The sequence below is a fragment of the Neoarius graeffei genome, chromosome 5 (genome assembly GCF_027579695.1).
Source record: "Neoarius graeffei isolate fNeoGra1 chromosome 5, fNeoGra1.pri, whole genome shotgun sequence".
Classification (NCBI taxonomy): domain Eukaryota; kingdom Metazoa; phylum Chordata; class Actinopteri; order Siluriformes; family Ariidae; genus Neoarius; species Neoarius graeffei.
Window position 1 is genome coordinate 76,574,835 of NC_083573.1, and position 17,003 is coordinate 76,591,837.

Genomic DNA, 17,003 nt, shown 5'->3' on the forward strand with positions numbered 1-17,003 from the left:
CCTGGTGACTTGTCCAGGGTGTACCCCGCCTCTCACCCATAGTCAGCTGGGATAGGCTCCAGCTTGCCTGCGACCCTGTAGGACAGGATAAGCAGCTACGGATAATGGATGGATGGATGGATGGATGGATGGATAGTTTATGTTAAGATTAGGGATACATGGGGAACAATACTGGTCTTGTGGTATTGGATAATTTTTTACAAATATGAGAACATGATACTAGTTAATTCAAGCCTACTTGCATACTGTATAAGACAATTCAATAACAGTGATCTGGACATATTTCATGATTAATGATGGAAAGCAAAGCAGACTGCAGACTGTGCTCGGTTTAAATCAGTAAGGGAACAAATGAGTCTCATGTTCAAGTACAAACAATCTGATAAAGCATCTTCCTAGAAAGAGCTAGGGTAACTGAGGCAGAGCAGAATCAGTGAGTGTGGTCACTAAAATCGAGCACAAATTGCCCTGAATTATGCAGACACGCGTGCGTTTTCTACTCTTTGCTCATGAGCAAAGCACAATTCTCATTTTACAGTGCTCATTTTTAATGACCATGCTCCCTGATACTGCTGTTTGCACTGCGGTTAGCCATCCTCTGACACTCTGTTAAAGATGCTGCTTAAAATCTATAACATCATCAACACTAAACTAAGCGCGAGGTGTTCATTGTTAGCAGCACATGGCAGCAAAAAACATGAACCAAACTATGATTCCTCTTGATTGCTTAATATTAGGTTATACATTTCAATATTGATATTGAGGGGTACAAAAAAAAAACATGTCTTGGTCTAAAAAAGAATGGCAACTATACATCCCTATTCAAGATATTTTCACTTGATACATACATACAGTGGTCCTTGAAAGTTTGTGAACCCTCATGGTCCAATATTAAAACGATCCAATATTACATATCTGTGAGTGGCAAAAGTACGTGAACCTCTAGGCAGTTAATTTGAAGGTGAAATTAGAGTCAGGTGTTTTCAATCAATGGGATGACAATCAGGTGTGAGTGTATGCCCTGTTTGATTTAAAGAACAAAGCTCTATCAAAGTCTGATCTTCAAAACACGTTTGTGGAAGTGTATCATGGTATGACTAAAGAAGATTTCTGAGGACCTCAGAAAAAGAGCTGCAGATGCTTGAGTTTCAGGGTGAGTTTGGATTCCACCAATCCACAGTCAGACAGATAAAGGAAATTCAAGAGAATTCCAGCAAATTCTAAAGGAAAATGTCAGGACATCTGTCTATGAATAGAATCTTAAGAGAAAGTGGACCATGCAGTGATAACGACCCGAAGTGCACAAGTTCTACCAAAGAATGATTAAAGAAGAATAAAGTTAATATCTTGGAATAACCAAGTCAAAATCTGACCTTAATCCAGTAGAAATGCTGTGCAAGCAGTTCATGCAAGGAAACCCACCAACATCTCAACATTGAACCTGCCCTCTACAGAGGAATGGGCTAAAATTCCTCCAAGCCGATGTGCAGGGCTGATCAAGAGTTACCAGAAATGTCTAGTTGCCATTACTGCTGCACAAGAGAATCACACAATATACTGAAAGCAAAGTTTCACATACTTTTACCACTCACAGATATGAAATACTGTATAATTACTCAACAACAACAATAATAATAATAATAATGGGCGGCACGGTGGTGTAGTGGTTAGTGCTGTCGCCTCACAGCAAGAAGGTCCTGGGTTCGAGCCCCGGGGCTGGCGAGGGCCTTTCTGTGTGGAGTTTGCATGTTCTCCCCGTGTCCGCGTGGGTTTCCTCCGGGTGCTCCGGTTTCCCCCACAGTCCAAAGACATGCAGCTTAGGTTAACTGGTGACTCTAAATTGACCGTAGGTGTGAGTGTGAATGGTTGTCTGTGTCTATGTGTCAGCCCTGTGATGACCTGGCGACTTGTCCAGGGTGTACCCCACCTTTCGCCCGTAGTCAGCTGGGATAGGCTCCAGCTTGCCTGCGACCCTGTAGAAGGATAAAGTGGCTAGAGATAATGAGATGAGATAATAATAATAATATTTTTGTTTCATTTGTTTAATTGGGCTCTCTTTATCTACAACCCCAAATCAGAAAAAGTTGAGATGGTATCTTGAAATTAAATCTGCAAACAGTGATTTGTAAATAGTCTTTGACCTGCACTGCACTCAAAACAATACAACAGCACATTATTTTATGTTCTACCACATGAAGTTTATTGTTTTTTCAAAAATAAACATTTCAGTTTCGATTCTTACAACACATTTCAACAAAAAAGTTGGGATTGGTAAAATATTTACCACTTTGTAATGTTGCCATTCCTTCTCACAACACTTAAAAGATGTTTAGGGACTGAAGACACTAAGGCTACATCCACACGACAACGGCAAAGAGATTTTTTTTTTTAAATATCGCGTCCACATGGGCAACGGATCAGTAAAATATCAGGTACATATGGCAATGCAGCGCTTGCTGAAAACGATGCAATACACATCCCACACCTCTACGTGCGCTGTAAGATGGTCCCATCGGAGACACCAGAACAATAGAAGAAGTAGGACGCATGCGCATAAACCCCTTCTTCTGTAGCATCAGCCACATAAAGTTTTGATTATTAATCAGTAGCGTAAAATAGTATCTATTGTCTAAGACACTTATTTATATTTCATATTAAAACGTCTATGTAAATTAATACATAGAAAGCCTGGCCAGGCGCTGAATGTTCTTCTGCCTTCACTTTAAGAGAAATTCAGGGCGAGCATGAGCCTAGGTTCTTCCCTGTCACTGTCACACGCGCACACCTTCTCACTCCCTATCCTATGGATATAGTCCCTTTAAATCACGTGCTCGTTTTTTGAATGGAGACGCGGAAAGAGGAATGAACGGGGGTAGATGGAAGCCGGTACGCCAACATTCTGATATCCTCCAGAATTCTTTAATGGTCCAGAATAAATTGAATGCTACACGTTGATGGATTACTTTGTTCTTCTACGCCCTTTTTGAGGAATGTATTGTCGGACTTAAACCAACATCTGAAGAGGTGAGATCGCTCCTTTTTTTCCCCTATTTTTGCTGGCGGGATTGTTTTTGTTTTTGGAAAGCGCACAGGCGATGCGCGGTTTTGGTTATACTGCTTCCGCAGTGTTTGGACTAAAGACTCTGCCCTAAGGGCTATTCTCTCTCTCTCTCTCTCTCGCTCTCTCTCTCACTTTGCACCATTACACAATAAATATTCACAGTGAAAATATTTTGTAAGCGCATTTCATGAACCAAGTTATAGGATTTGTTGACAACTCGCATCGAGTTCGTTACACTTCTACCCGGCGTGAAGCACTCACAGTCATGTGGTTGTGACGTCATCGTAAACAAATCCGTTCTACTCATCCAGATGACTTCGCAACGGCGCCGTTGCCAGATTTTTCCACTCTGGAACCCGTTCTCAAAAGATTTCGTTTTGGGGTACCCAAAATGCCGGTGCCGTGTGGACAGGGCCTAAATGATGAAGCGTTTCAGGTGTTATTTTGTCCCATTCTTCCTGCAAAGAGGTCTTAAGGTGTGCAACAGTATGGGGATGTCATTATCATATTTTTCATTTCAAAATTTGCCACACATTCTCTATTGGGGACAGAGGGGACAGGCACCCTCTCCTTCCACAGCCTTGTCTTTGTAATGGGTAAAGAATGTGGTTTTGCATTGTCTTGTTGAAATATTCCTGGAAGAGTTGTTGTCATGAAGGCAGCACACTATATGTTGCTCCAACATCTCAATGTACTTTTATGCACTAATGCTGCCATCACAGAAGTGTAAGTTAACTTTGCCAAGGGCACCAACACAACCCCATACCATGACACACCCTGGCTTTTGGACTTATTGCTGGTCTGGATAGTCTTTTTTTCCACTTTTTTTGGTCCAAAGCACACAGCATCCATTTCTTCCAAAAAAGACCTGGAATACTGATTCATCTGACCACAATACATGTTTCCACTGTGTGATGATTCATCAACAGCGCTTCTGGACACAGTTAACATAAGATTTTCTTTTTGCACAGTAAAGTTTTAACTGGCATTTGTGGATGTAACTTTTGTAGTGCTTGACAAAAGTTTCCAAAGTAACCCTGAGCCCATGTGGTTATATCAGCTATAGATGAATGATGGTTCTTGATGCAGTGCCGTCTGAGGGATCAGAGATCACGGGTGTTCAGCTTAGGCTTGTGCCCTTTATGCACCAAAATTCCTCCAGATTCCTTGAATAATTTAATGATATTATGCACCATACAGGATGAAATCCAGACACTGGGGGTGCATAAGCATACTCTTGGTGCTGGTCCCAAGCCCGGATAAATTGGAGAGGGTTGCATCAAGAAGGGCATCCGGCGTAAAACTGTGCCAAATCTAACATGCCGAATGAAAAGACAAATACCATACCGGATCGGTTGGGGCCTGGGTTAACAATGACCACCTCTGGTACTGTTGGTCAACAGGGTGCCGGTGGAAAGCGTGCTACTGTTGCGCCAAAATGGAGAGGGGGGGGGGGGGGGGGGGGGAGGCGTGTTAGGAGAGAGCGTGAAAGATGGAAGGGAAGGAGCTTAGAATTGAGGGTAGGAACACTGAATGTGGGAACATTGACTGGCAGAGCAAGGGAGTTAGCAGGTATGATGGAAAGAAGGAAGTTGGACATTTTGTGTGTGCAGGAGATGAGGTGGAAAGGAAACAAGGCCAAGAACATTGGAGATGGATGCAAGTTGTTTTATTATGGAGTCGATGGAAAGAGAAATGATGTTGGTATTGTTTTGAGGGGAGAGTTGGTCAACAGTGTGATTGATGTGAAGAGGGTGTCAGATAGAGTGATAGGCATGAAGTTGGATATTCAAGGAGTGATAATCAATGTTGTGTGTGTGTGTATGCCTCACAGGTTGGATGTGAGAATGAAGAGAAAGAGTCTTTCTGGGAAAAGATGGATGAAGTAGTAGAAAGTATACCGAGGGAGGAGCGCGTGCTGATAGGAGCAGATTTCAACGGACATGTTGGCGAGGGAAACAGAGGAGATGAGAACGTGATGGGCAGATATGGTGTAAGAGAGAGAAATGTGGAAGGGCAAATGGTGGTTGATTTTTCAAAGAGAATGAATTTGGCAATAGTCAATACATACTTCGAGAAGAAAGAGCAGCACAGGGTGATGTTTAAGAGTGGAGGAAGATCTACACAGGTGGACTACATACTCTGCAGAAGGGGTAACCTGAAGGAGATTGGAGACTGTAAAATGATGGCAGGGGAGAGTATAGCTAGAAAACATCAAGTGGTTGTGTGCAGGATGAACTTGAAAGTGAAAAAGAGGAAGCGTGAAATAGTGGAGCCGAAGCTTAAGTGGTGGAAACTAAAAGAGGTTGAACATTAGAAGGAGTTTAGGGAAGAAATGAGACAAGCATTGAGTGGTCATGGAAGTCTGCCAGAAGATTGGGATACTACTGCTGTACTAGTAAGAGAGGCAGCAAGGAAGGTGCTACACTGCAAAAAAATTGAAAACTGAATTTGAGGATAAAATTACTTAATACTAGTGAAATTATCTTGCTGCATCGACAGATATTTTTGCTTGATAAGACATCTTAGAATAAGTTAGTTGCAATCTAGGACTAAGTTTAATAATCTCAGAATGGTGTCTTGTATTCTTCTAATAGGAAATGTTAGACTGTTTCAACTATTTTCAAGATATTTTCACTTGCTAAGATATCATTTTTTGCAGTGTATGGTGGTCATCGGGATGGAGGAAGGAAGACAAGGAGACATGGTGGTGGAACAAAGTAGTGCAGGAAATTATAAAAGAGAAAAGGCTAGCAAAGAAGAATTGGGATGATCAGAGAGACAAGACAGAAGGCAAAAAGGGCGGTAGTGAAAGCGAAAGCAGATGCATACCAGGAGTTGTACGAAAGACTGGAGACCAAAGAAGGAGAGAAAGACCTGTACAGACTAGCTAGGCAGAGAAACAGGGAAGTGAGGGATGTACAGCAGGTAAGAGTGATGAAAGACGGAAATGGAAATGTGCTGACAAACAAAGAGAGTGTATTAAGAAGGTAGAAAGAGTACTTTGAGGATTTATTAAATGAGGAGAATCCAAGAGAGAAAAGGTCTGATTCATTGGAGACAGCAAATCAGGAAGCAGAGTTGGTTAGTAAGGATGAGGTGAGGGCAGCCATGAAAAGAATGAAGACTGGGAAAGCAGTTGGACCAGATGGTATCCCGATTGAGGCTTGGAGATGTTTGGGTGAGACGGCTGTGGAGTTCCTAATGAGATTGTTTAATAAGATCCTAGAGAATGAGAAAATGCCAAATAAATGGAGAGTGTGCTAGTCCCAATATACAAGAATAAGGGGGATGTACAGAGCTGCAGTAATTACAGAAGAATAAAATTGATGAGCCACACCATGAAGCTATGGGAAAGGGTATTGGAGGTGAGATTGAGAAGAGAGGTAGCAATCTGTGAACAGCAGTACGGGTTTATGCCAAGGAAGAGCACGTCAGATGCAATTTTTGCTTTAAGAATGTTAATGGAGAAGTACAGAGAAGGCCAGAGAAAGCTACATTGTGTGTTTGTAGACATGGAGAAGGCATACAATAGAGTGCCGAGAGTTGAGTTATGGTATTGTATGAGAAAGAGTGGAGTGAATGAGAAGTATATTAGAGTGGTGCAAGACATGTATGAGAACAGTGAAACAGCAGTGGTGTGTGCAGTTGGAACAACTGAATGGTTCAAGGTGAAGGTGGGACTTCATCAAGGATCTGCTTTGAGTCCTTTTTTGTTTGCCATAGTGATGGATAGCTTGACGGACGAAGTGAGGCAAGAGTCACCATGGAACATGATGTTTGCGGATGATATTGTGATATGTGGTCAAAGTAGAAAGGAGGTTGAGTTGGGTTTGGAGAGATGGAGGTATGCATTGGAACGAAGAGGAATGAAGGTGAGCAGTAGCAAAACAGAATACATGTGCATCAATGAGAATGGGGATGAGAGTGTAGTGAAGATGCAAGGAGTAGACGTAAAGAAAGTTGGTGAATTCAAGTACCTGGGGTCAACTGTGCAGGAAAATGGGGGCTGCGATAGTGAGGTGAGAAAGAGAGTGCAGGCAGGGTGGAGCAGTTGGAGAAGGATTTCAGGAGTCATTTGTGATCGGAAAGTCCCAGCAAAAGTGAAAGGTAAGATGTATAAGACAGTAGTGAGACCAGCTGTGATGTATGGATTGGAGACCGTACCCTTAACGAAGAGACAGGAGGCAAAGTTGGAGGTGGCGGAGTTGAGGATGTTAAGGTTCGCGATGGGAGTGACAAGGTTGGACAGGATAAGGAACGAGCACATCAGAGGGACAGCACATGTGGAGAGCTTGGGAATTAAGCTAAGAGAGATGAGACTGAGATGGTATGGGCACATCCTGAGAAGAGATGCAGAGCATGTTGGAAGGAGAATGTTGAGGATGGAGCTGCCAGGCACACGAAAACAAGGAAGGCCAAAGAGGAGATACATGGATGTGGTGAGAGAGGACATGAAAGTGGCAGGTGTGGTAGAGAAGGATGCGGAACACAGGGAGCAATGGAGACGAAAGATCCGCTGTGGCGACCCCTAATCGGGAGCAGCCAAAAGAAGAAGAAGAAGAAGCACCATAGAGGATGAAATATCCAAATCCCTTCCTATCTTTCTTTGAGGAACATTGTTAAACATTCCAATAATTTTCTCATACATTTGTTGACAAACTGGAGATCTTCGGTCCAGCTTTGCTCCTCAAAGACTAGGCCTTTCTTGGATACTGATTTTGTACCAAATCATTATCACAATCGCCTGTTGATGTCACTTGTTTCAAATCACAAATTTAATTGTTTTACCTCATTACTAGCCCTAAACTGCTATTGTCCCATCTTTTTTGGAATGTGTTGCAGGCCTGAAATGCAGGAATGGATGTACAGTGGTGCTTGAAAGTTTGTGAACCCTTTAGGATTTTCTATATTTCTGCATAAATATGGCCTAAAACATCATCAGATTTTCACACAAGTCATAAAAGTAGATAAAGAGAACCCAATTAAACAAATGAGACAAAAATATTATACTTGGTCATTTATTTATTGAGGAAAATGATCCAATATTACATATCTGTCAGTGGCAAAAGTATGTGAACCTTTGCTTTCAGTATCTGATGTGACCCCCTTGTGCAGCAATAACTGCAAGTAAATGCTTCCAGTAACTATTGATCAGTCCTGCACACCAGCTTGGAGGAATTTTAGTCCATTCCTCCATACAGAACAGCTTCAACTCTGGGATGTTGGTGGGTTTCCTCACATGAACTGCTCACTTCAGGTCCTTCTGCAACATTTCGATTGGCTTAAGTTCAGGACTTTGACTTGGCCATTCTAAAACATTAACTTTATTCTTCTTTAACCATTCTTTGGTAGAACAACTTGTGTGCTCAGGGTCGTTGTCTTGCTGCATGACCCACCTTCTCTTGAGATTCAGTTCATGGACAGATGTTCTGACATTTTCCTTTAGAATTCGCTGGTATAATTCAGAATTCATTGTTCCATCAATGATGGCAAGCTGTCCTGGCCCAGATGCAGCAAAACAGGCCCAAACCATGATACTACCACCACTATGTTTCACAGATGGGATAAGGTTCTTATGCTGGAATGCAGTGTTTTCCTTTCTCCAAACATAACGCTTCTCGTTTAAACCAAAAAGTTCTATTTTGGTCTCATCCGTCCACAAAGTATTTTTCCAATAGCCTTCTGGCTTGTCCACGTGATCTTTAGCAAACTGCAGACGAGCAGCAATGTTCTTTTTGGAGAGCATTGGCTTTCTCCTTGCAACCCTGCCATGCACACCATTGTTGTTCAGTGTTCTCCTGATGGTGGACTCATGAACATTAACATTAGCCAATGTGAGAGAGGCCTTCAGTTGCTTAGAAGTTACCCTGGGGTCCTTTGTGACCTCGCTGACTATTACATGCCTTGCTCTTGGAGTGATCTTTGTTGGTCAACCACTCCTGGAGAGGGTAACAATGGTCTTGAATTTCCTCCATTTGTACACAATCTGTCTGACTGTGGATTGGTGGAGTCCAAACTCTTTAGAGATGGTTTTGTAACCTTTTCCAGCCTGATGAGCATCAACAACGCTTTTTCTGAGGTCCTCAGAAATCTCCTTCGTTCGTGCCATGATACACTTCCACAAACATGTGTTGTGAAGATCAGACTTTGATAGATCCCTGTTCTTTAAATAAAACAGGGTGCCCACTCACATGTGATTGTCATCCCATTGATTGAAAACACCTGACTCTAATTTCACCTTCAAATTAACTGCTAATCCTAGAGGTTCACATACTTTTGCCACTCACAGATATGTAACATTGGATCATTTTTCTCAACAAATAAATGACCAAGTCTAATATTTTTGTCTCATTTGTTTAACTGGGTTCTCTTTATCTACTTTTAGGACTTGTGTGAAAATCTGATGATGTTTTAAATCATATTTATGCAGAAATATAGAAAACTCTAAAGGGTTCACAAACTTTCAAGCACCACTGTACATTAACAAATGAAATGAAGTTGACCAGACAAAACATGAAATATCTTGGGGTCATACTGTCTGCAATGAAATACAAGTCAAATAAATTTCGAAATCTCTGCTTTCTTTCTTTTTAAAAAAGTATTATTATTATTATTATTATTATTATTATTATTTCTTCCATACTGTCTCAACTTTTTCTGATTTGGAGTTGTACTTTTAGGATTTGTGTGAAAATCTAATTAACTTTTAGGTCATATTTATGCAGAAATATAAAGTTCTAAACTTTCAAGCACCACTGTATTTTTGCAGGCATTTTTGTTACAAGTCTTGTTTTGTCTTGCTGCATGTGCCAGTTTACAGCTGTGTGAGGGTCAGCTAAACAGTGCTACTAGAGATCCCCATTTTGAAATGCGTGCCAAAATAAGATTAGAGTTAGAGCTCAGAAACCATTCTAAAAACACACACATTAATTCATAATTTCACTCCTTGGCACACAGCAAATATAACACCCACACTGCCACTTCTGTTTCTTTATATTTAGTCATGGCTTGACTCAACTGATTGGCGGCTTGATATTTATCATAATGCGTGGCCATTGCCTGAAGGCCAGATTGACATGTTAGATGCTCATTTATGACAAAGATAATGATTGCTGAGCCATTTCTATATGGTAACCTTAGCAACAAGCACCTAAAATAGTAACAGTAATCAATTATGACATGTCAGGAAGTTTCCATCACCATATCTGATGGGGTAAAATATGCGTTAGAGATAATGCTAGGTGAATAAGGCAGACAATAAATTAAATAAGCACGATGTTTCATAAGTGCTGTCATGTCAACAGAGTTTAGCATCAAAATTGGATTTTTGCCTCCCCAGGATAAGTAATTACAGTATCACATGCAACAAACAGGTGGAAGAGCTAAAAAAAAAAAAAGCACTGCAGTTAAAAGAAACAGGCTGAAACATGAGCAGAGGTTGCGGAAGAGTAGTTGTGTTGTTTTTCAGCCTTTGGTTGTGGAGGATTAGTGGCTGGGATTCAGCATCAGTCTCTCAGGGCTAAGCTTACTGACACTCAGCCATGTAACGCAGCAGCTTCCAGTCATGGGAACAAGAATGCTGCACATCAAAGATGGAAAACAATAGTGACAGATCCCGCCTTGTGAGGTCCTTCAGGAACAAAGACACTGCAGAGGGGAGCTAGTTGAGAGCAGCCTTTTAATCTATTATTTCAGTTATTTTGTTCCACTCTGTGAAACACACAAAGAGTAAAAGGTACTATGTTTTAGTTTCTCACTGACTTACCCTTTCTTACCTCTTATGAGAAGAAAATGCAACAGCACTGCTACATTTCCTAATAACCTTCTTTTTTGTTTGTTCTCACTCGGTCACGTTCAGAGCAGGTTCCAGAACACTGAACGCCATAACAAGGAAGACTAGTGAGCAGATCTAATAGAGTTCTGTCAAACAAATATGATAGCATCACATGAGAAGAAAATAATAGGGGGGAGTATTGGAAATTCTACACACACAAGCCACTTTATTAGGAACACCCATGCACCTGCTGTTTTATGCAGTTATCTAATCAGCCCCAATCCCTTGACAGCAGCACAGTGCATAAAATCATGCAGATACAAATCAAGAGCTTCAATTAATGTTCAGTTCAAACATCCATCCATTATCTGTAGCCGCTTTATCTTGTTCTACAGGGCCACAGGCAAGCTGGAGCCTATCCCAGCTGACTATGGGCAAGAGACGGGGTACACCCTGGACAAGTCGCCAGGTTATCACAGGGCTGGCACAGAGACAAACAACCATTCACACTCACACCTACGGTCAATTTCGAGCCACCAATTAACCTAACCTGGACAGTGGGGGAAACCGGAGCACCCAAAGGAAACCCAGACAGAAAGACCCTCACCAGCTGCTGGGCTCGAACCCAGGATCTTCTTACTGTGAGGTGACAGTGCTAACCACTACACCACCGTGCCACCCCAGTTCAAACATCAGAATGGGAAATATTGTGATCTCTGTGACTTTCACTGTGGCATGGGTGTTGGTGCCAGATGGACTGGTTTGAGTATTTTAGAAATTGCTGATCTCCTGGGGTTTTCTCTCTCTCTCTCTCTCTCTCTCTCTCTCACACACACACACACACACACACACCAGTCTCTAGAGTTTATACAGAATGGTGCGAAAAACAAAAAAAAACATTGAGTGAGTGACAGTTCTGTGGATAGAAACACCTTGCTAATAAGAAAAGGTCAGAGGTAAATAGCCAGATTGGTTTGATCTCCTAGGAAGGATATAGTAACTCATATGATCACACTTTACAACCATCATCAGCAGAAAATTATATTTTGCAACAGCAAAAGACCACATTGCGTTCCACTCCTGCCAGCCAAGAACGGGAATCTTAGAATCAAGAACAAGTTCCTTTTAAAGTGGCCAGTGAGTGTACACACACACACACACACACACACACACACACACACACACACACACACACAGATCAGCCATAACATTATGACAACTGACAGGTGAAGTGGATAACATTGATTATCTCATTACAATGGCACCTGTCAAGGGGTGGGATATATTAAGCAGCAAGAAACCAGTCAGATCTTGAAGTTGAGGTGTAGGAAGCAGGAAAAATGGACAAGTGTAAGGATCTGAGCAACTCCAACAAGGGCCAAATTGTGATGCCTAGATAACTGGGTCTGAGCATCTCCAAAATGGCACATCTTATGGGGTGTTCCCGGTATGCAGTGGTTAGTACCTCCCAAAAGCAGTCCAAGGAAGAACCACTGGTGAACTGATGACAGGATCATGGGTGTCAAAGGCTCACTGACTTGCATGGGGCACGAAGGCTAGCCCATATGATCCAATCCCACAGAAGAGCAACAGTAGCACAAGCTGCTGAAAAAGTTAATGCTGACACCTTTCTGTTTTAGCCAGCAGTGTGTTTGGAGTGTGTGGGAACCTAAAGAGCAATGTGAGGTAGGCATCAGCTTTGCAGTCAAGACCTCTCTTGTTGGCAAGTTGGCTGGTCCTTCCAAGGGTTTGAATGAGCACCTTATAACAATGAGAATCCCCCTATCAAGTGGATGTAAGTTTGCCACAAGTGTCAGTGCTAATGCTCTGACCATGACCAACCCAGGTGAAATTAAGGACAAGTTCTATGCACAACTGCATGACATTATTGCTGCTGTTCCCAAAGCTGATAAGCTCATCATTCTTGGTGATGTCAATGCAAGAGTTAGCTCTGACAGCACCTCATGGGGTGGTGGAGTCAGAAAGCATGGACTGGAAAACTGAAACAGTAACAGATCGTTACTTCCAGACTTGTGCAGAACACTGTCTCCTGATCACCAACACTGTCTCCTGCCTTCCTACCTGCAACAAGGCATCATGGATGCATCCTCGTTCTAAGCAGTGGCATCTCATTGACTATGTCATTGTCAGAAAGAGGGATAGGCCAGATGTTCACATCAATAAAGCAATGGGTGGTGCAGAGTGCTGGACTGATCACTGCCTCATAATCTTCAAGCTTAACATCCGCATCCAACCTAAAAGGCGTCCTCAAGGCACAAAGGCGCCAAGGTGCCTAAATATCAACAATCTGAAGAACAGTGCCACCCAACAATCCCTCATTGCTGCTCTGGAAGAACGCCTAGAGTCCACCGTGCTGGATAGTCAGAACGCAGAATCAGCATGGGCATCCTCCCATGAGACAGTGTTCAACACTGCCACTGAGTTCTTAGGGCCTGCTGTTAGACGGCACTAGGACTGGTTCAATGAAAACTGCACTGAGATCAAGCATCTGCTGGATGAGAAACACCACATCTACAATGCTCATCTTGATGATCCAAAATCTACATCAAAGGAGGATTTGCTGAAAAACATCTGCTCTACAGGACAACAGAAGCTGCAGTAGATGCAAGATTCTTGGTTGAGTAACAAAGCTCATGAGATTCAGGACCATGCTGATAAGCACAATATAAAGAATTTTGATACAGGCCTAAAGGAAATCTACAGCCCTAGCACCTCAGGCTCTTCTCCACTTCTGAGCACAGATTGGTAAATGCTCATCACAGAAAAGGATAGGATCCTGAAAAGATGGGCTGAACACTTCAATGGATTTCTGACTCATCCCTCAACCATAAATGATGAAACTATACCTCAACTGCCACAGTGACACAATGTGCCACAACTATAGTTCAGTGCCAGTCAACAATGCACTTGATGCTTCACCAACCTTGGAAGAGATGAAGAAAGCAATGTCTGCTCTGCAGTGGGAAAGCACCTGGCACAGATTCCATTCCAGCTGAAGTCTATAAAGAAGGTGATGAAGTGCTGACTGTAAAACTCCAACTATTTCATATCATATGGCAGCATGAGATAGTCCCACCAGATCTGAAAGATGCCTTCGTCATTCACATCTACAAACCAAAGGAAATCTAAAGGAAAGGAAAGCTTGCAATAACCACCCCAGGATACCCCTACTTTCCATTGCAGGAAAGATTCTTGCTAGAATCCTCCTCAACCACCTTACTGATCATCTGGAGCAGGGCTTCCTACCTGAAAGTCACTGTGGATTCCAGAAAGAAAGTGGGACTATCGATATGGTGTTTGCTGCTAGACAGCTACAAGAGACATGTCAGGAACAGAATGTCACCCTATTTGTCCACCTACATCAATCTGACGAAAGCATTCAATACTGTCAGTAGAGAGGGCCCTTGAAGAATCATGGCAAAGTATGGATGTCCAAGGAAGTTCACTGTAGTTGTGTGACAGCTCCAGAATGGAATGATGTCCAGAGTACAAGATGATGGAGAGACATTGGAACCTTTCCCTGTCTACAATGGTGTGAAGCAAGGCTGCGTCCTTGCCCTTACCCTTACCCTTGTTAGACTTATGTTCTCAGCCATGCTGTCTGATGCCTACAGAGATGATGTAGGCATTGGCATCAGATACCACATGGACGGTAGACTGTTCAACCTCAGGAGGCTCCAAGCAAAAACCAAGGCTGCAACAGACACCATCAGAGACTTCGTGTTCATGGATGACTGCACTTTCAATGCTGCCTCAGAAGCTGAAATGCAGTGCAGTCTTGACAAGTTCTCTTATGCCTGTGACAACTTTGGCCTAACCATTAGTACCAAAAAGACAGAAGTTATGCACCAGCCAGCTCCAGGAAAGCCATACACCGAACCCAACATCCAGATCAACGGACAGTGGCTGAATGTAGTGGACAGGTTCACCAATCTTGGCAGCACACTCTCCAGGATGACCCTCATTGAGGAGGAGGTCAACTTGAGGATTGAAGAAAAAGCCTTTATTTGTCACATGTACACAAGCACAGCAAAACTTTTCCTCTGCATTTAACCCATCTGAAGCAGTGAACACACACATGCACACACAAGTGAGCAATGAGCACACACACACACACACACACACACACACACACACACACACACACACACACAGAGCAGTGGGCAACTATGCTAAAGTGCCCGGGGAGCAGTTGGGGGTTAAGTGCCTTGCTCAAGGGCACTTCAGCCATGAAAGCCAGTGCTACCTTTGGCAGACTGCACAACATATGGCACAGAAGAGGAATCAGCCTAGAGACCAAGCTAAAGGTAAAGGCAATAGTACCCCCCCCCCCCCACCCACACACTACTTTATGCCTGTAAGACCTGGACTGTGTACCAGTGACATACAAAGAAACTGCAACACTTCCACACAATCTGCCTTGGGAAACTTCAAGGCATCAAATGGCAAGACAGGGTACTAGACATTGAGGTCCTCATGCACGCTTCCCTGCCCAGCATCCACACCATCCTGATACAGCCTCAGCTTCACTGGACAGGACACATAGCTCGCATTCCAGATCATCAGCTACCTAAGAAACTTTTCTATGGCAAAATACAAGAAGGCAGGTGCTCCCAAGGTGGTCAAAAGAAGCGCTACCAGGACTGTTTAAAAGTTTCCCTAAAGAACTTCAGCATCAACCCAGACACTTGGGAGCAGACGGTGTTGAACAGGGCAAACTGGCACTCTGCCATCAACCAAGGTTCCCGCAAGTGTGAGGCAGACAGAATTGCAGCAGCCAAGCAACACAGACAGGCACGTAAAGCTCATGCCAGCAAGCCCCAGAGTCCAGCCACCATCCCCTGCCCGCACTGTCAGAGATCTTTCCGGGCGCAGATTGGACTCACTCGCCACCTGCGCATGTGTGGTGATAGATGGTCATCGTTGCATCAGTGAATGAACACGAGAAGATAAACATGTCTTCGTGCCATGTAATATTCTTTTTATTATATAGATACATCCACAAAAAATATATGCAAGTTAATCAAAAGAATTTTAATTTTGAACCGGTTCACCATTTTGACAGCGTGCGTCAAATCAGTGGTAAAACATGAAGAGTGATGTCATCGGAGTGAAGATATTGGAAAATATGTCATTCACATCCAGGATGCATTTCATATGAAAAATACAAGTTTTTCAACACAAGAAGATAAACTTCAAGCCAACATGTAATTTTCTTTTTATTATATAGACATGTTCACAAACAAAAATTACGCAAGTTAATCAAAACAATTAACTGATTTCCTCACGAGTGAGTATATTGGAAAATATGTTACTCAATGTCCTGGATGTTGTTCGTATGAAAAATTCAAGCAGTATATTTCCCAGTAAAACACTCATGTCTTAATTAATTCATTAATTAATTAGTTAACAAACACGCGCGCGCACACACGGTAAGTTTCACCTGTGTCTGATGATTGCCATTTAATTTATGTGTGTCTCTTATGTTCTTGCAGAGAAGCCAGTGACTAGAGAAAGATAGCTGAACAACCCAGCACCATGGGTTTGTGCGCATGTGTGTATGTCTAAAGTACACAGAGCGAAAATAAATTCACTGCAAAGTAGACTTAAATAAAGTGCACCTTGAACTGTCATACCTGTCTCCTGTTTCATTATTCCCTGAGCTGCAAACATGTTACAATATAACTTCCATTTTTTCTCTATTATTTTCTTGTCATGTGATGCCATCATATTTATACACACACACACACACACACACACACACACACACACACGTAAGGCCTAAACAAAATTATACAGAATAACAATTAAATAATGAAACCTTATTTAATCATTGTGCAACTACTTAGTGAATATGTGGTTTGCCTAATATGCCGACTAGAGTGTAAAAGCTTTTGGCCATTTACAATTCTAGATTATAAAATCAAATTATTTCCAACATTTAATAATTCACAAAGCATTTATTAATAAACATTTTCTTGATTCACTTAATCTTTGGTTGAATTTTCAGATTTTAGAGTATTTAAAATCATGTCATTTAAAAAATGCCATCAGAGTTCAAAATTGTAGAGTTCAGCTTTTAACAGGTTTACACTACTGTCATAGTAGCATCAAAGGGGCGTAGAACTACACTACCCACCAGCC

The 17,003-nt window shown here is 42.3% G+C and overlaps 1 protein-coding gene across 1 annotated transcript in view; it reads left to right on the forward strand.

The window, feature by feature from the left end:
• The window catches only part of xylb (xylulokinase homolog (H. influenzae)), a 180,577-nt gene extending 164,085 nt beyond the window's left edge, over nucleotides 1-16,492 (forward strand). Inside the window, exon 19 of the mRNA XM_060922423.1 lies at nucleotides 16,355-16,492. Within this exon, the coding sequence (XP_060778406.1) occupies nucleotides 16,355-16,366 (12 nt within the window). The 3' untranslated portion in view covers nucleotides 16,367-16,492. The remainder of the gene's footprint in view (nucleotides 1-16,354) is intronic.
• Nucleotides 16,493-17,003: the final 511 nt, after the last annotated feature.